At 42.8% G+C, this 20816-nt stretch overlaps 1 protein-coding gene across 1 annotated transcript in view; it reads left to right on the top strand.

Annotated features, from left to right (window-relative positions):
- Positions 1–18616, top strand: part of DNAAF11 (dynein axonemal assembly factor 11) — a 72370-nt gene extending 53754 nt beyond the window's left edge. Inside the window, exons 11-12 of the mRNA XM_026495392.4 lie at positions 10477–10562; positions 17245–18616. Of these exons, the coding sequence (XP_026351177.2) occupies positions 10477–10562; positions 17245–17422 (264 nt within the window). The 3' untranslated portion in view covers positions 17423–18616. The remainder of the gene's footprint in view (positions 1–10476; positions 10563–17244) is intronic.
- The last annotated feature ends 2200 nt before the right edge of the window (positions 18617–20816 follow it).

Raw genomic sequence — 20816 nt, 5'->3', positions numbered from 1 at the left:
TAGATCTTGGATACCAGTCTTTTATCTGTAGTATCATTTGCAAATATATTCTCCCATTCCGTGGGCTGCCTCTTCATTTTTTTGACTGTTTCCTTGGCTGTGCAGAAGCTTTTTATCTTGATGAAGTCCCACAAGTTCATTTTATCTTTTGTTTCTCTTGCCTTTGGAGATGTGTCATGAAAAAGATTGCTTTGGTTGATGTCGTAGAGGTTGCTGCCTATGTTCTCCTCTAGGATTTTGATGGATTCCTGTCTCACATCGAGGTCTTTCATCCATTTGGAATTTATCTTTGTGTATGGTGTGAGAGAGTGGTCAAGTTTCATTCTTTTGCATGTAGCTGTCCAATTTTCCCAGGACCATTTATTGAAGAGACTGTCTTTTTTCCACTGGATGTTTTTTCCTGCTTTATCAAAGAGTAGTTGCCCGAAGAGCCGAGGGTCCATTTCTGGGTTCTCTATTCTGTTCCATTGGTCTATGTGTCTGTTTTTGTGCCAGTACCATGCTGTCTTTGTGATCACAGCTTTATAGTACAGCTCGAAACCCGGCATTGTGATGCCCCCAGCTTTGTTTTTCCTTTTCAACAGTTCCTTGGCGATTTGGGGCCTTTTCTGGTTCCATACAAATTTAAGGACTATTTGTTCCAGTTCTTTGAAAAATGTCCTCGGTATTTTGATCAGGATAGCATTGAAAGTGTAGATTGCTCTGGGTAGCATGGACATTTTAACTACGTTAATTCTTCTGATCCATGAGCATGGAATATTTTCCCATCTTTTTGTGTCTTCTTCAATGTCTTTCAAGAGTGATTTATAGTTTCTAGAATATAGATCCTTTACGTCTCTGGTTAAGTTAATTCCAAGATAACGTATGGTTTTTGGTGCTATTGTAAATGGGATGGATTCTCTAATTTCTCTTTCTTCAGTCTCATTATTCGTGTATAGAAATGCAACTGATTTCTGAGCATTGATTTTGTATCCCGCCACATTACTGAATTGCTCTATAACTTTTAATAGTTTGGGAGTGGATTCTTTTGGGTTTTCCATATAGAATATCATGTCATCTGCGAAGAGAGACAATTTATTTGTGTGTTTGTTTGTTTTAAGTAGGCTTCATGCCCACCATATAGCCCAACACAGGGCTTGAACTCACAACCCCAAGATCAAGAGCTGAGATCAAGAGTTGGACACCTAACTGACTGAGCCACCCAGGTGCCCCCATGTCTTGGCTATTGTAAATAATGCTCAGTGAATATAGGGGTGTACATATCTTTTCAAGTTAATGTTTTTGTTTTCCCTGGGTAAATACCCAATAGTGGAATTATGGGGTCATATGGCATTTCTATTTTTAACTTTTTGAGGAACTTCCATACTGTTTTCCACAGTGATTGTATTAATGTGCATTCCCACCAACCGTACATGAGGGTTCCTTTTTCTCCACATCCTGGCCAACACTTGTTGTTTCTTGTCTTCTTGATTTTAACCATTCTAACAAGTGTGAGGTGATGGTTTATTGTAGTTTTGATTTGTATTTCCCTGATGATGAGTGATGTTGACACATCTTTTCATGTGTCTGTTGGCCATCTACATGTCTTCTTTGGAAAAATGTCTATTCAGGTCCTTTACCCATTTTGTAATTGAATTGTTTGGTTTTTTGGTGTTGAGTTGTATGAGTTCTTTATATATTTTGGGTATTAACCCCTTACTGGATATGTCATTTGCAAATATCTTCTTCCATTCAGTAGGTTGCCTTTTAGTTTTGTTGGCGGTTTTCTTTGCTGTGCAAAAGCTTTTTATTTTGATGAAGTCCCAATAGTTTAATTTGCTGGTGGTTTCCCTTGCCTCAGGAGACCTATCTAGAAAAATGTTGCTATAGCCAATGTCAGAGAAATTACTGCCTGTGTTCTCTTCTAGGAAGTTTATGTTTTCAGGTCTCACATTTAGGTCCAACAGTACACTGTGTTCATGTTGAAATTTAATATAAATATTTTCAGGCAAAATTAGTAGAATTAAAATGTGTACGTTACAAACCATTACAGAAAATAAATGCAAACAAAAGTCAATACAGTAGGAATAGAGGAAGGAAACATAAAATCAGAAAAATTGTAAGAAAGTAACAGATATAAGATCCATTATGTTATCCAGCTCACAAGAACACACCTGAAATTAAAAGACCCAAGATATATGCAAAGAAAAGAATGGACACAGCTCTAATAAGTGAATGCAAGCAAAATTTATGGGGTTCTTATGGCAAAATGAATATCAGACATGATAGAATTTAAAGCAAAGAAGCATAAAATGGAATAAGAATTATTCTATAGTAATAAAAATATTGCATAAAATAAAGATCCAATTGCTTTATATTCATTAGATTGTACATTATTTAAGTGTGTTAAAACACAAGGCCTTATAAACATAAGGACAAATAAACAGAATCAGCTCCACTAGAAGATTTATGACCAATTTCTGTCTTTGATAAATATGATCAACAAAAAGTAAGACCATTTATTATTTGAACAATATAATCAAGATAATTTTAAAAGTTCGTAATAGACAAAGCCTTATGAAAACCTCATTTTCATTTCCAAAAGAAAAAATTATAGAAATTACATTTAATTACTAGTCATTAAAAATATTAAGTATAAAATACAGAATAAACAAATAAATAAATTGAGAAATTCAAAATGCTGTCCTAAAATGCTATTAAACTTCAAAGGAAATAAAAAATATAATTATTATTTGGAAAATAAAAAATGTAAACATGAGCAAACAGTATAGGTGTTAGAATCAACGACATTTTATATGCACCTGTCAACTGAGAAGCCAAACTGAATGTACAGATCAGCATGACTAATTTCAAATGGCCAAATGAACCCCTAATTTCTTTCTGCAGACTTGCTCCTCCCACAGTCGTCCCTGTCCTAGAAAATGGCGCCATGATATACTCAGTTGTTGAAGTCAAAGATTCGACGGCGCCCTTGACTTACCTCTTACCCTCACACATCCACCTGGTCAGCACTACCACCCAAACATATCCTGAATTCTGTTACTTACCTCTGTCTCCCCACCTCGCCCTTGTCCATGCCACTGTCATCTCCCAGCTGGACCACCTCATACAGGCCTCTCCCTGTTTTCCCTGCTTCTGTGCTTTCCACTTTTGATTCCTTCCTCATACAAAAGCCAAAGTGACCTTTTTAAAACATAAATCAGATCATTTTATTCTTATGCTTAAAACCCATCAATGGCTGGCTTTTCCTAGCATATCCCATAAATGTGGCTTGTGTAAACGAATTGCTTCCAGAAAAGCCTCAAAGCTGTGGGATCAGTAAGTCTGTTTTCACAAAACTTGCCTGATGCTAAGAATCACCTGGAGAGAGCTTGTTAAAAAACTAGATTCCCAGGCCACTATCTGCAGATTCTAATTAGATGTTGTGGAAATGTGTGTTGTAACAAGTACCCAGAGGTGTGAGAAACATGGAGTAAATCAGTTAAGGGTCTAATGAAAAATCAGGAAACACTTAAGTACTGAAAACGTATACAGGAAATTTATACAGCAATGTACCTTATAGGAGTAAATCAGGAAATGTATTACATGGGTAATAGAAGATCTAGGATGCCAAAGAAGGGAGAGTAAGACCACCCAGAAACCTGGAACATCAGGCGGCTACCTCCACTCCCAGGACAGAGGGAGGAGATGGGGTGGGAGGAAACCACACACCAATGTCACCTGGAAAAACCAGACCTGCAGAGACCTCTTGGCAGCCATAGAGTAGACTCTACCACTACTGGAGACGTCATTCACACAGATACGGACTGTGGGAGAGGCATCTGGAGCCTCTTTCTTAGTCCACCAGCTTCCCTCCAGTACTTCCCATTGGCCACAACCAGCTGGAAGCCAGGTGACATGGGAAGCTGGGTAATGAGACCTGGAGGGTCCATCTCCCTGAACTCTACAGAGTAGAGCAGAAACAGGGCAACAGGTGCGTACAACAGCAAATAGGCTCAGCACCTGTATCGTGAGTTTGGATTCCGTTCCACATCCTCATGAAAATACCACAGCGGCCTCTCCTGAAGAGGATGAAAGCCCATTATTAACGTTAAATTCTTTTAAGGGCCAATCTCCATTTGAAATTTCCCATTCTCCCACGCAGGGGCAAATTGTGAGTAATGGATTGTGCTTCGTGTAAATAATGCCTTCTAAGAGGACGTATAAGTGCTCGGTGATCCTGGATGCAGAGTCTAAAACGTCCTTCGTGGGGGACAGCGGGGAGCTAGAGAAATGTACACACATCTGGAGCTGACAGGCAGACAGGAGCCCAGAAGAACAGATTAGCCAAAAATTTACATGTCAGCGTTCTGACAATAAGTTTGTTGACCAGGACGCACATTTACACAGTTCCCAACAGAACTGCATGTCATTAGTACTTTCAGAATGAAGTTTGGGGTGAGGAGGAAGCAATTTAACTCTAATAGTAAATATATATATATTTTTTTAACCTAGGAATGAAAGAAATATTTTCTTTCAAAAACTACCACTCCCCTGGACTTAGTCATTTTGTTAACATCACACACTTTGACTAATGAAAATAAGAGTACATTGAGAATATTGCTGTTTTGCTGAATTGAGAAAAAAAACCCCAAAACTGCAGAGATTTCCATCACCTCCTATGCAGAGTTCAAGCACCTTAAAATAAAGTCTCCTAAGACCTGACCTCTGCCTGGTTCTTCACCCTTGTTTCCAGCTATTATCTGCCCAATATTCTGTGCTAGTTTCTGTGGTCATTGACCTTCCTGTCCTTGTTCAGGCTTTCTTTCTGTCCCTGGAATGTTCTTCATTCTCTACATAATCTCCCATCTTCTAGCAAATTCCTGCTTATTCTTTAAAATTCATATCAAACCTCACATCCTCCAGGAAGCCTTCCCCATGCCACCAGGATACGCCCCTCCCACCACTGGGCTTCCATACTAGTATAGGCATATATCTGTCAATTGCGCTTTCTCCAGTGTATTTTAATTGCTTGTGTGTCTTTCTCTCTCCTGAGATGATCAGGGATAATTTTTCGATTTATCATTCCATATCTACCTCTTATCCTATGTTTGGCACATAGTAGATGCTCAGTAAATATTCCTTGAGAAGATTCAATGGCGGTAATAGCTGACACCATGGTACAAAGTGAAAATCCAAGAAAAGAGAAATTTACTTCTGATTTTCCTGAAGACTATAATTTAAGAAGCCAGGGTAAATTCACAAGGAAAATTGAAAGGTTGTTTCATATTTTGTTCCTCACAATTATTTCTAGTTAGATTCCTTGTCCTTTGCCCATGTGCTCTTTTAATTTATCATTATAGCAAGTCTTCATCTGGAGCGCAGTGACTGTTTGCTCATTCTTATTCAGCCTCATATAAATAACAAGTGGAACCATGTGAAATCACTGTTTTGTGGGTCAAAAATAGGCAGGTATAGGTAGTTTCTATGGTTCAACCTGAAGATAAGGATCGAGAGCTGGGTCTCTCTCCCTTGTGTCTGTTTATTGAATTTTACCCAGCACACCCAGTCTGGGTTTCACCATCTTAGTGATTTCTATAGTTGGGAAAGCAACCATATACATTTTGTTAAAGTCGAGGTACATGGAAAAAGCCCAAACAATCATGGAATATTCCTCAGGCATGAAAAAGAATGAAATGTTGCCATTTGCAACGATGTGGCTGGAACTAGCGGATGTGATGCTAAGCGAAATAAGTCAGTCAGAGAAAGACAAGTACTATATAATTCCACTCATCTGTGGAATTCAAGAAATGAAACAGATGAACATAGAGGGAAAAAGGGAGAGGCAATGGTAGAACAGACTTTTACTATGAAGAACAAACTGAGGGTTGCCAGGGGTGGGGGGATGGGCTAGAGGGGGATGGGCATGAAGGAGGGCACTTGTTGAGATGAGCCCTGAGTGTGTATGTAAGTGATGAATCACTAAATTCTACTCCTGAAACTAATATTATACTATGTGTTAACTAACTGGATTTTAAATAAAAACTTGAAAAAAAAATTAACTACATTAAAAAAAATAAAACAGGATGTGAGGGTGATCTGACTAGGACATCTGTCGCCCCATTGATTGCCAGGGTTGATTGGGCTGATCTGGCTGGCGGCTGTCCCCTTCCTCCCTCACTGCTCCATGTGCATCCCTCCCAAAGCTGCATGCTCAGTGGAAGAGGATGACCCTGACAGAGGAGGACTGTTGTTCGGTCAAGGGTATGGGAGTAGCTGCGTTCCCCTGCTAGAACCTCCAGACAAGCTGTCAAGTCCATTTGTAGGAGAACATAGGGTAGTCAGGTTTCCAAGACCAGATACGTCCAAATGAGGCACTGCATGTGGCAGTCTGCCCTTCTAAAATAAAATAAAATAAAATAAAATAAAATAAAATAAAATAAAATAAATTAAATAAAATGTAAAGGGAGATCATCTCAGTGCCGGGTGCTGCCCGAGGAAGTCATGAGACTTCATCCTGGGGTAGGATTTCATCAAAAGCTGGACAGTTGTCTGCCAGGAAGGCCTTAGAAGGGACTTTCGCCTTCTATAGAAAAGGGGACTTTGGTTACTACCTCCATGCTCACTCTCAACTTTCAACTGCATGAAATTGCATGACTCTGTGAGAATTAAAGTAATATCACATCATTAAAATGTTAATTTGTACCTTTGTGCCTGTCCCACAATTGAATTTTCAGGAAGCTGATTACATTTCTTTATATGGATTCAGGAAACCATTATTCCCCATGATCTAATTTATTGAACATATTTTGGCCCTTCCAGCTTGTCCATCAGTCATCCCTAAACACACTCAGTACGAATGATGAAGATGTTTAGTGTTAAGGAACATCACTTCCTAGAGGAAGGGCGAGGCTAGCACTGCAGGTACAGTAGGAAAACAACCAGCAGTTTTTCAGGACCTGAGCTTGCAGTCCTCTGCTGGGGAAAATCAGGTCTCATCAGAAGCGTTTTACCTGCTGTTCATATAAATACTGGTGTTAAGATGAATTTTGGTGTTAATATGAATGTTGGGGTCAATATTTTTCTTACTGATTTCTTAGTTCCTCCTAACTTTTAAACTTAAAAGAATCTTTGGAATGAAATAAGCTGAAAATATCTTTTAAAAATAAAAAACACATTTAGATTCTAGTGCACAGCAAATTCTCTGTGAAGAAAAGTTCCAAATTTGTGATTCTATTTGCATTTCCATAAACACAGTGAATCTTTGTCTGAGCTTATTATGTGACAAATAACAGTGTTAGAAACGGGGTGTTTTAAGACTCTAATTATGCATATGCTCCCATTCTTGTTAGTGCATTTACAACGCGAAGCAATACAAAATTTGTACTTTTGGCTCAAGAGCTTTTTTTCTTAAAACTGACAATTTAATGATTTTTTTAAACTAACATTGGCCTCATTTAATGTAATTAAAATATTAAAAAAATTAAAAAAATGCGAAGGTGTCACTGCTCCTTGGGAAGAGATATGAGCTGGAGAGGAGCACCCAGCATGTCTGTGAGGGTGTGTCCTGGGGACAGCTGCCTGTGAGGGGGAGGGAAGAGCTGAGCCAGGAGCAGGATCAGTGATCACAGAGGCTAGGACCCAGGCTTCAAGTTCTCAAACTCCCATAAGGGTACCAGGTCCCACTTCCAGAACTGTAAAGGCCACATAGTCAAGGACCACAGATGAATTAGCGGTACTTGGTGTGGATGGATGTCCTTCACCTGAAAGAAGAATTGGGCAGCCCACATATGCATTTGGGGCTCACCGTAACCACGTTCCCATCTCTCTGGCGTGGTCCATTAAAATTACTTAAATCTAAGTAAAATTAAACCTTTAGTGGCTCAGGTACGCTAACCACATTTCAAATGTTTGGGAACCCCCTGTTGGGCTGCACAGAACGTTTCCTTCATTGCAGAAAGTTCCAGCAGACAATGCCGCTCCACCCAAAGGTGCAGCCACATCTCCCAGAGGCCCCGCTGCCTCCCCGAGACACTGCAGGAAGAAGGGGCCGGTTCTCACTGCCCTAACGTCTGCAACCTCTCCCTGTCCTCCCCTCGACTGGATGTGTCACTGTTTAGTCCCCTCAGTTGTATCTTTTCCTTCATGTTTGATAGTCATATGGCTTAATAAACCAAAACTGGGCTCAGTAGCTACCAAACAGTGTGTCCATGTCCTCAAGGATAGGCCAGGAAGGTGGGGGAAATACTTGTATTCATCACACTCGTTCAGTTAAAGAACAGGAGGCAAACTCAGTTTTCACATTAAAGTAGTGTACACACATACCTTACCAACATTAACATCTAAAAATATAACATCAATCATTAGCCAACAAAAAATTAATGGGACACAAAATTATAACATTAATATATTTTAAAATGTGGCAAATAAAACATGTTAGAATTAACCTCCTCCTCCAAAAACCCCCCAAAAAACAAAAAACAAAAAAACCAAAAAACCCGTGTTTGACGATAATAGAATCTGCTTTGTTGGGCAAACCTTTCCATGAGTCATCTCCTTTAATTATTCAGTAAACATTGCATCGGTAGCTTTAGTTGCTGATTCTTCCACAGTATTCTTCTCTAAGTTTTTGTTCTGCAGACTACCTCTTTTAAAACGCTTCTGAACAAACTCTTCCAGACTTGAAATGTAGTGTCCTTGGTCCCTGCAGTTTTCACTGCTCTTTCCTCCCAGAGTCTCAGCACAAGTCTGGCCATTGCACAAACTATGCGTGGTACTTACAGGTATTTTTCCCAGTTGGATGTTCAGTAGACATACTGAAAGGGTGGGATTCTAGCAGATCTTTCCCTTCTGCATCACAAGGGGCCCTCCCATGAGATCTGTGGGAAGGGAAGGGCCAACCTATTGCATCTTCCTCTGCGTAAGGGAGCGGCATGAAATCACACACACAAATGGATTGAATTGTTGTCAAATATGATAGATAAATACACAACTGCACTGTCTAAAACACCGGTTCTTCTTCCACCAGAAGGATTGCCATCGAGGGGTGGTTATCCATCAGGCATTCACCTCCCCAAATTTGATGCTACTGTTCGCCAGGCTAGGATTCATTACCTCATTTCTTCGTTCACCATTCATTTCCTTAAACATTCAAGTGACAAACAATGGGATACCCTTTCTGGGGCTCTGACCAATGGGACATACAACCAACAATTGCGAGTCAAATGGGAAACAGATTACCCCATCTAATAATTGGATTAAGTGGCCAGTGCTCTGACGTAGAGGTTTGGTAAAGCTTGGATTGGAGAATCTGGCTTAAGATTCAGGCTACCTCGGGGCTACTGATTTCCTTCCCAAACATGGATAGCGAGTCCAGCATGCTTGCCTGAGCCTGCAGATGGGAGTGCGGGTGGTGACCAGACCCTAAAAGTCCAAAGCTAGTCTGTTTCCTCATAGATCTGACCACTGCTGTACAGTAAGTGAAGTCTCAGGCCCAAAAGAGGAGCAGCAGATGTCCCTCACCTGCAGAGTGACCCTGCCCACTAGTGAGATGTGGCCAGTAAATGAAGTACTTCTTCCCCAAAGAAAAAGAGCTGATTAGGGTGGAGAGAGGAATGTACACACTCCAGACCTCTCTCTTCCCTGCAAAGAAAAGGCTAGAAGCCCCCTTCTTGGTCAGTGGACCAAAACGACATGAGAAGAGTTTTAAAGTTCCTTTTCTTTGCCTATAAATAATCCTTGTCTCATAGGAACACTGGGAGGTAGGGGTTAAATAAAACACATGAACTGCCTCATGTAGGCCGGCATGTGTCCAGCATGGTGTCTGGGTCTAGTAAATGGCCCCATATTCTCTTCTGCCCCTACACTCTTACACCTTTGAACTTCCTAAGGGAAGGTGCTGGGTGTAAATAATCTTTGTTATATGTTTGTTGAATTAAACCAATCAGTTTTATTTATTGAGAATTCAACATGCTTAGCACTGAGCTTATTTGTTTTAAAAGAAGTGGAAGAATTACAGAATTTTTCATACCAGAAGTGGCCTTCAAGCTCATATCTCACGGGGTACAGTGTGCAGGGAAGGTAGGGATCCGAGTTTCCAGCTCAGCCGTGCTTCCCACTGCAGCACATGTGTGGAGCGGGACAGCTCAGAGGCAGTGCCTCTGCCACATCTCTATCCCCAGCCCCTCAAGCGGTGTCTGGCATGTCACTGGCTCTCAGAAACTATTTGTTACATGAATTAATTCACCATATTCCCCCTGCTTGGCCTTTGGCAAATGAAGGATAGCTTGTGGCTTTGCAAGAGTATGGTGCACAGATAGAATTTGTGATATAACTTGCTCATGCCACATACAGAGGCTTAAGGTTAGACTTTTTTATGGAATATGTACTGAAAATTAAAATGTTTTTGCTTCTTAAAAAATATGGAGGTAGTGTATATTTTTGAGGATCTATCAGAGAGTGATGTACCACTTAGTGCATGTTGTATTTTTATTTCAGGTAGACGGAGTAATCACACGTTGGCGACAAACATCAAAGTCTGGGGAAAGTACCTTGGACAGCAGCAGAGAGCCCGCAAACCAAAGGTACCACCTCCCCAGCTGTCTTGAGCTTTTCATAGTTCTCTTCATTGTCATTTGGTGGCTAGAATGCACCCTCCCCAAAGATACAGTTATTTAAAGTTTACAAATGATTCATGCTGTGAATGTTAATGTTTATTCCCAAAATGTAGACTCTCTATTTATAGGGCTCTTGATCCCTAAAAAACAAATCTGTGTATATACACGCCCCAATTACTTGTGACGACAATGGTTAAGATTGGTGATGTCAGCACCAGGGACCGCTAACATTGACTGAGCACTCACTTTGTATCAGGCACTGTTTTGTGTGTTTCACCCATATTAACACGCTTCATCCTTCCTAGTTTTGTCCTCAGTTTACAGATGGGGCAAATGAGGGAGAGAAGTTTAGAATGTCTGAAGGTTGGGTAGCCGTGACGTGTTGGGACAGCTCGGCTGAGCCCTGTTCATAATGCTACTCACACTGTCCATTCACGGTCCCTATGTCACGTTATAGATCCTAAAACTCTCAGGGCTGCAAGGGCCAAGAGGCCCCATCATGTGCCCTCCTGTCGACCTCCTACTCACAGGTCATCTGTGAGCCTGTGGGTCAGCCTCTCTCCCAGCGGCTCCCTCCCCGCTCTCCATACTCCCCGGTGGCACGAAGTCTCTCCTCCATTCCTCACTGAACATTCTAGCTCTGCTGCCTGAAGACCCTCAGAACAAAGCCCAGCTCCTCTGAGCCGTGGCCTCCCTTAAAGTATTCTGGACAAAGCTCTCCTTGTTTGAGTTCTTCCTTAGAACGCACATCCCAGGCCTTTCGACTTTCCTGCTACTTGTCATGATTTCCAGACTCTAACCATCCAGATGGTAAAATCTATTCTGAACCCAGGCAAACTATCTTTGTGATACAAATGTATATGCTGAAATTATCATCACAAAAATACCTGAACAAGAGCTATATTTACGTCTTGCATAATACAAGCAGTCAGGCGTTCGTATATTCCAAGTCAACTGGAGAAGTTTTGTGGATTTTCAAACATGGGGTTTGTCTGAACAACAGGTGTGGAGTTGAATTCCTTTTGAAAGGGGGGTTGCTGGTTTGAACCTTGGGGACCCACTCTCGTATTTCCTAGCTTAGTGGCTTCCATGTCAGATACGTGTGTAACTTACAGGGATTCAAGGGTGTTATGCTATTATGAATATTCATGGCCATAATTAACCCCCAGCAGCATCCACACATGTAAGGAGTGTGAATCCAGTTTGCGAGGGATCATAGGAATAGGAAGCCAAGTCATGGTAAACAGTGTGGAGCTAGTTTTCAGACCCCAGGAAGATCACCATTATGGTGATTGCTTCCTACGTTACGCTTGCAAAGCCTCTCTTGTTGGTTTTTATCGCTGAGAAATAATCACCTCCCAGCCATACATAGCATAGGTATGGAAGGGTGTTCATGGCGCTCCTTAGTCATTGACAAACTTCACCATGCACATCACCCCAGCCTCTGGCTGGGAGATCCCATGAACCGAACAGCTGCCTATAGAGGCCGCACGTGGGAACACAGTCAGGCAGCTGTGAGTTTGAGGGGGAGAATGGCAGACCTAGCAATACACCTCTCACAGCCAGAGCGGCCCTTTCCTCTTGCTGTGCCACGGAGCGACTGGAGGGGGAAGATCAGTAGGATAAGATTCCGTTCCTTGGGACCAGAGGGGATCACGTTTTGTAGGGAGGGTAACCAGTTCTGTGAACGCTTGTGGTCCCGTGACACTGTCTGATCAAGGAGGACACATAACTTGCTCAGAATGGGTTTATTGAGTGTTGAGTGCCTAGGCCGTGCTACGTGATACTCCCCAACACCTGTCTTTCATCTTCAAAATAACTACAAGAGAAATCTGGTTATTCCTAACAGACCGAGGTTCAAAGAGATTAATTTGCCCAAGATTACAAAGTTACTAACTAATAGTAGAGCCAGAATTATAAATCTTAGTCCATTCTTGGGATTGCCTTCCTACTGATTTCACTGTGTCTTTTTTTTTTAATAGACCTTTTTCTGTAAAGCAGTCTTAGGTTCACAGAAAAATTGAGTGAAACGCACAGAGATTTCCCATGTGTCCAACTGCCCCCACTCGTGCACAGTCTTCCCCACGGTCAGCATCCATCAGCGGACTGGTATATTTGTAACAGCTGTTGAACCTACGTTAACACACATCGTTATCACCCCAAATTCATAGTTTACATTAAGGTTCAAACTTAGTGTTCTTCGTTCTGTGGGTTTTGACAAATATATAATGACATGTATCCGTGGTCATAGTATCATACAGAGTAGTTCCCCTGTCCTAAAAATGCCTGTGTTTCACCCATCCCTCTCTCCCCCACCCCCACCCCTGGCAACTATTGCTCTTTTTACTGTCTCTCTAGTTTTACCTTTTCCAGAATGTGCTAGAGTTAGAATCATATCGATGTAGCCTTTTCGGATCGACTTCTTTAACTTAGTAATATACATTTAAGCTTCCTCCATGTCTTTTCATGACTTGCTAGTGTATTTCTTTTTAGTGCTGAATAATATTCCATTATCTGGATGGACCACAATTTATTTATCCATTTGCCTACTGAAAGACATCTTGGTTGCTTCCAATTTGGGGCAATTATGAATCAAGCTGCTATAAACACTGTGTGCAGGTTTTTGTGTGGACATAAGTTCTCAACTCCTTTGGGTAAATATCGAGAAGTGTGATTGCTGGATCTCATGGTTAAGGGTATGTTTAGTTATGTAAGAAACTGCCAAACTGTCTTCCAAAGTGGCTGTACCACTTTACATCCCTGTTAGTAATGGATGAGAGTTCCTGTTGCTCCTCATTCTTGCCGGCATTTGGTGGTGTCAGTGTTCTGGACTTTGGCCATTCTAACATGCATGTACTTGTATCTTCTTGTTGTTTTAGTTTGCATTTCCCCGATGACATATGGTCTGGAGCATCTTTTCATTTGCTGATTTGCCAGCTGTACATCTTTGCTGGTGAGGTGTCTGTGAAGGTCCTTGGCCCATCTTCCAATCACACTGTTTTCTTATTGTTGTGTTTGAGGAGTTCTTTGTATGTTTTGGATAACAGTCATTCATCAGATGTATTTGCAAATATTTTCTCCCACTGTGTGGTTTGTCTTGTCATTCTCCCAAGATTGTCTTTCATGGAGCGGAAGTTTTTAATTTTAATGAAATCCAGCTTGTCAATTATTTCTCTTATGGTTCATGCCTTTACTGTCGTACCTAAAATGGTATCGCCACACCCAGGGTGGGTTAGCTCTTCTCCTGTGTTCTCTTCTAGGAGTTTTACAGTTTTGCATTTTGTGTTTAGGTCAGTGATCCATTTTGAGTTAATTCTTGTGAAGGCTGCAAGGCTTATGTCTAGATTCATGTTAAATATACCCATGTTGTATTAATTTTTTTAGGTGTGTGGTATTTTGATGCTATCATAAATGTGTTTTTGTTGATTGTATATAGATTTGCAATTAATTTTTTATTGTGGTAAAATACATATAAAATTCACTGTCTAAAGTATCTGAAAGTGTGCAACTCAGTGGCATCTAGTATATTTGCAATAATTTACAAACATCCCCGTTATGTGATTCACTTTTGTGTTTGACTTTATACCTGGCAACCCTGCTGATCTCTCCTATGATTTTATTAATTTTGTTGGTCCTTTTGGATTTTCTACGTATCTACAGAGAATGATGACTTTCTTTCTTCCTAATCTTGTATCTTTTGTTTCTTTTTCATGCCTTAGTGCAGAGGGAAAGGCATCAGTACACTGTGGAATGGAGATGAATAGCAGGCATCTCTGTCTGATTGCCAATCCCAGAGGAAAAGCTCAACATTACACTATTAAGTCTGAAACATTTTATTGGTTTCATAATCTGTGCTTTCATATTCCAAACCTGAGGTTTTTAGTTTCTGTCTGTGTTCTTGTTGCTTCTGCTGGTTCTCAGGCAGAGTGCCCCTTTTTCCTTGACTGCTTGTTAGTTTTGATGGCAAGCTGCTCCATTGCCTTAGAAAATAGTTTGGGGGCTTCTCAGAAGCCTGGGAGGTCCTGAGCCAGGGAGCACTGGCATGTGTTTGGGGCAGACCCTACTTGAGGGCACTGCCAGTTTGGAACCACTTCACTCTAAATTCAAGATCGATGGTTTTTAACCATGGCTGTGACAACTCAGGCCTTCTCTGCCCCGCTCTCCTCACAGTCCCTGGGGCTATGGGCAGAGTGCGTTTACTTTTCATTCACTCTTACATGACAGAAAAGCCTTCTGGTAGAGAGGGCGTCTGTCAGACTGCCCACCTGACACTCTCAGGGCCTCGACCTCTGTTCTCAGACTCCATAAGGCCAGCAAGACCAAAAAGCACCACTTTAGGGGTTCAGCAAATTCCTTCAGAGCAAAGGTGGCTTCAGGGATCCACTTCTTCCCTGGTTCTGCCTTTTGCTGAATTCTGCCCTGAGGGTTCCTTATTATCTTATCACATCTTTCATGATCTCCCTAAAGTTTTCAATGGGAGGCAGGAATCTTTGGTCCAAATATGCTAGCCTTCCATATTACCAGAAACAAGTTCTTTCCTTATGTTCTTTAATAAAAGGAATCAATCTGTCATGTGTTTTATCCCTAGTGATTTTAGACCCTTTCTTTTGCTTTCTTCCACGGTAATAAAAATATTCATTTTGTCTTCCAGTTATCCTTACTAGACCCCAGAGGTTCTGGTTCTGACCGTCAGGTGGTGGGTAAAACTGGTGATGGGCAACCGTTGGGCCCCTGTCACTTCAGGTGTCTGACATTGAGGGAGGAAACAGCAGAGGACAAAAGCCCCTCTCCTCTCTATTTTGGGATTAATATGATCTGCAGGTACTCCTGGCCTATCTGCTCATTGTCTTTTACCCAGAGACTCATGACCAGTTAAAGTCCTGCATGCAAATTATTTCTCCCAACATCTGAAGGGGGTGAGTGGCAGAGAACTGCCTCTGGCTGAGTTCAGTGTTTATTGCTAATATCCAGAAGTTGTGGCCCAAGAGGTATATGCCTGGAAGAGAGATAGGCTGCTTTTCCTCAAAGTCAGCATACTTCTAATAGATGAATTCAGATATCTAATTCAGATGAATTCAGATATCTTAATTAAGCCATAGATATGATAGCCTTTTAAATAAGAGCATGGGAATTAAAAAGTAAAGCTATATTTAATAATGACTATAACGTAGGTCTTTGGAAACTGTAATTTCCCACATAGTTTATAGCACGCACTCTGGGTCTTCGGAATATTTATGCTTTATATCCTTTGTATACATTACACTTCCCTTCAATGAGTCCATGTGTGTTAATCAAAATACTGAGAAAAATTAAAAACTCGAGTGCCTTCAAGGGCTAGGCAGCCAACAGGAATGAGGGGGAAGGGTTACAAGGACAACAGAGAGTTTACACTCTCCAGCGTAAGTCGAACCTCCCTCCCCACCATACACTGTGTCTGAGGACATCAGTGTGGGGCTCCTGGATGAGGCTGGCTGTGATTTTTCTGTAGGTCAAAGATGTCTTATTTAATTTCAGGATTGCACAGTAGTATAATATTTTTTCATTTATTTTACGTGTATTCAATAAAGCTGTATACCAGAGATACAAGATGAAAAAGTCAATATAATTGCTTCAAGAATGCCGGTCTAATAGGGAGAACAGACCAATAATGAGACAATTACATGATAATGTGATAAATGTTCTGTTCGAGCTCTATGCTGTGCTATTATATGCTACCAGGAAACATACCTCTTTGCACAGACCATGGGATGGCTTGGGGCTGGAATAGAGGAGGCACTTACTATATTCTGTCGAAAGACTGACTGTATGACCAGTACAGTGATTCCGAAATAGTTTGACTGATTATCAAAGTCACTGGGGAGACTGATATAAATACAGAGCACTGTGCCTAACCCCAGACCTACGGCCTGAAGTTGGCAGAGAAGCAGCCAACTGACCTGTATTATCTAGAATGTTCTATATGACGGCAGCATGGGAATCTTTCTCGTTCTGTTTTCACGTAACTGTCGCCAAGAGAACCGGGTGTGGCAGCAGGAGTAGGATCTTGTGGGGGGAAGTGGTGGACAGAGCGTTCTAGGCACCTGAATGTATATAAATGTCCCTCGTGCAGGCTGGGTCATCTAAAACAGGGTCCAGGAGCCGAGTAGCTACATTCAGGGGAAAGACCTGCCCCTAGTGGTTCTGTTACTGATCCTGGCTGTGGGGTTTGCCTGCTGTATCGTGTGAAGATTGTCAGGTGTGGGGCACCTGGCTGGCTTAGTCAGTAGAGCGTGCAACTCTTGATCTCAGGTTGTGAGTTTGAGCCCCATGTTGGGTGTAGAGATTGCTTAAAAATGAAATCTTCAAAAAAGTAAGTAAATACAGAGTCTCAAGCGAGCAGAGTCTCCAGCCGACCTCCTTTCGCTGTGTGTGCAACAGCACTTTCCTTCTCTGCTCTTTCTCCTACAAGGCTCCGAGCTACCCGAAACCAGGGACAGTCTCTTATCGCGGTGTCTCTATGCTCTATGCTCTGTAAGCATCTCTATGCTCTAAGGATAGCACTTGCCCATGTTTGCTGAATGAATGAATGAATGAATGAATGAGTTGACTCTGTTTGAAATTTCACTTAAAATGCCAGCTCAATTTCCTTTTGCTGTTTTTGCTGTTGTAGACACAAGCAAGTTGAGAAACTAGAAGTAGACCCTAGCAAGCATTCCTTCCCTGATGTGGCTCACATAGTTCAAGAGAAAAAACACAGGCCCCGAAGAATTCAGTCTGAACCCAAAATTACAGCAAATGAGGAAGATCCCGACTTCGAAGATAACCCTGAAGTGCCTCCATTGATTTGAAGCATCAGGCTGCATCGACGGACCCACCAAACCCAGTTCTGTTCCTTGCAGCGTGTGTGCAGACCACTGTGGGGTAAACACCGAGTTATTTATCAACGTTACTACTCCAGTGTTTTAGCTTCCGCTCTATACAGTAATATTCTTAAACTAGTTTAAAATTCAAATGTATACCTTAAAATGCTATAACTCATTTGTCTGTAATAAAATGCTGGCTAGTGCAAATGTTCCGTAAATCATGGAACTATTATATTAAGACGTTGATTTTCAATCACAGGACTGGCTGCTAATGCAGAGAAATGAAGTCAGAGATAAAAGGTCTGATTATTAAATTGGTACTTCAGCAAATTGGTCAAGCTCAGAAGTTAAAACTGTAATTTCAGATCGAATGGGAATGCTTTAATATGATTTCAGCAGTGTTTCAATTTTCTTCTCATGATTATTGGTGGTAATGCCTTGGAATGATGAAGAGGAGAGCGAACAGGGGTAGGAAGGGAGAGCCTCGAAGGCCGTAGATGTAGGCTTGACACCCGCAAGCTGAAGGCAAGGAGGTGGAAGGAGGGGGAAGGGGGATGGGCTAAATGGAGCCTCGGGAGACAGCGCAGCTCTATGAGAACCCAGCCAGCCCAGCGGGAGCTGTAGCACAGGGTTGTCCATAGCAAACGAGCCTGTTGGGTCAAGATGGCTGAGCCCAACTGCCCCTGCCACGCTCAGGTCTCGGCCGGTAGCTCCCTGCCCGGAGAGTGGCGGCCGGGGTGGGAGGCTTTTGGTTCTGCACTCCTCGTGCTGGTTCTCTCTTGGGGAGACCTGAGCTGGGTGCCTCTGTTGCACCACTAGAAGGTTACAGAAGCTCTCCCAGCCTTGAGGAGGCTGTCCTGAGGGCTTACGGGAAAGAGGAAAGTGCTCTTCCGAGCTGGGGGAACGGAGACCCCTGGACGTAGAGGAGGTTAGTGGGGCTGTTGCCTGGGGGTAATGTAGAAACATTGTAAGTGTCCTTCCTGCCTGAGTAAGTGGAGGGAAAGATTTCCAAGTAGGAAGAGGACCGCTAGTGCTTTAGCTCCAAATCAAAAGACACAAATAATGAGTCCATTTTCGAGCAGCGTTTAGAGAATATATAAAGGAACTAAACTGTCTAGGTTCAAAAATAAAACCTTCTCATCCCAGTCTCTCCCAACTGAAATAAAAAACAGCCTTCCCCTGACTGTGGACTACATCGTTGTTTTGGATCTCCTGGGAACTACCGGCAATTTAGAGTTGGTGTCTAGTAATGCCCGAAAACTGTTTGTCGATGCACAATCATCCAGGGCAGGTGCAGGCCTCCTTACAGAAGGTTAGGAGGAAGATTTACAGGATAAAATTGGGGCAGTGTAGCAGCGATCTCCAACAAGATCCAACCGTAAGGTAGTGAGCCATGTGCTCACCTGGGGGAAGAGGGTCCTAAAAACTGAGAACAGCATGTGCAAAGGCCCTGAGGTGGCACATGGTTTCAGGAACAGCTAGTAAGCCAGGGTCACTGGAGCAGGCTGAGCAGGGTAGAGTATCAGAATAGGGGTGGGTGAGCTCATGGAGAGCTGGCCCTGACAAGGCTTGATCTAAAAAGGCAAGACTACCGCTGGGCAATTGCATTGCTCCCAAAAGAGAGTCTTTAGATTTCATAGTGTTTTGTTTTTGTTTTTGTTTTTGTTTTTGCCAAATGTTTTCCTATACTCATCTCATTTTTTATCTTAGGAGAAATCCTTTCAGCTCAGCATTTGTCCATTGTTCATTCAAAAGTAATGTGCGTACCATGGGCCAAGTGCAAGGAGTATAATGGTGAACCCAAAGCAACATGTCTTGAGCTTCTATTTTGTGATGCAAACAAACGTGGATCAATTATACTAGCAAACTGAGCTCACTTTTCTGAACCTACTATTACGTTTTACAGCTGAGACTCCCCAAGATCAGACGGCTTGCCCTAAGATAGCGTAACAGGATGTTAGAACGGGATTCTCATTAAGTCATTTTTGACTGAGTTTCTAATATAAAAGATATTTACCTACCAAAGTGAATGAGATAATTCACATAGCAATGTTTTCAAAGAAAATAGGCACAAACCTACTTCATGAATCTTAAAACGACTCACTCCTTTTGGAAATATGAAAAGATGTATGAAGGTAGAGGGGCTTTATGCGAATAATACCCCAATTCCAGAATCCAGTGCTCTGGCCGCTGTCTGCGGATCCTCTCTGTGCCATCCTCCTCATCTCTGCTTCGGCCCATTTCTTACTTCCAGAAAGCTCATTGCTTCTGCACCAACATCAGCTCCTCCAGCGGCAGGAGAGGCCCCAGGAGAGAGAAAAATCTCACCGATGTGATGCCAGCTTCTGGCCCTCATGCCCAGATGCCCTCAGGTCCACGAACTTTTCCTCCTGCTTCTCTATAGGTGGCGTTGAGCAGTGAGAACTTTCCCTTCTCCACCATCATGTCCCCCTGTGCCCCGCACAGCTGTTCCCATCTCTGCATCCTGTTCCTTGCAGTGGGACCCTTGCGTGTGAGTGGCCTGTGAATGGCAGGAGACTGCTGACCGTGGTGGTCACGGGGACGGGGTGGGGGGTGCTGCTCAAGCCCCAGGGCCTGGGTGGCAGTGCCCTCCTCCCCCCAGCCCCCGCACAGGAAGCCTGCCCTCCGCCTGAGAGCGGGGGCCGCACCATGCAGTGCGTGTCTGTCACCGTTTGCAGTCTGTCACAGCTTTGCCTGACACGTTTGCATGGAAAGTGCTAGCCCGTCTCCAGTTGATGCCTGTCAGGCCAACGTGTCTGACACTCCTGGAGCAGACCTTAGCCAAAAGTAGCTGTTCTTTTCCAAGTTCACTCCCTAACTTTTGCTCCTCTCATTTGGTCTAGTGTTTCTGTGTGTGAGAGGTAAACTTCCGTCGGCCCTGCGGCTGGGTCTCTTCACTCGGCAAACATTTACTGAGCACCTGCTAGGTGCCAGGAGCCATATCAGGTGCCAGGGAAAGTTCTCTTCTGAGAGCCCACTCTCCTGGTTCTCATCCTCGTCCCGTGACCACTCCCTCCACGTAAGGCCGCCGCCCAGGGTGACCCCTTCGGCCCCATCCTCTTCTCCGTGGGTACACTCCCCCTTCCTGGGACACTTGGGCCCATTCCTGTGGCTTCTGCTGCCAGCTCCAAGCTGATGTGCCCTGAAATCCCTGTTTCAGGCCTTCGGAGCTTTCCTAAAGTTCACCTGACTCCTCCTGGTCCAACGCTCAGGTCATCCATCAACTTCTCTCCTCTTCTCCTGCCCCTTCACCTTGTTCTACCCCCGTCCCCTGGCTCTTGTTTTATGACTTCACTTTCCATTCACGCAGACTGGAAAACACCATCACTGACCCCTGTGTTCAGCGTTCAGTTGGGAA

The sequence above is a fragment of the Ursus arctos genome, unplaced genomic scaffold (assembly GCF_023065955.2).
Source record: "Ursus arctos isolate Adak ecotype North America unplaced genomic scaffold, UrsArc2.0 scaffold_6, whole genome shotgun sequence".
In the NCBI taxonomy this organism is placed as follows: domain Eukaryota; kingdom Metazoa; phylum Chordata; class Mammalia; order Carnivora; family Ursidae; genus Ursus; species Ursus arctos.
This window is presented reverse-complemented; position numbering and strand designations above follow the sequence as displayed.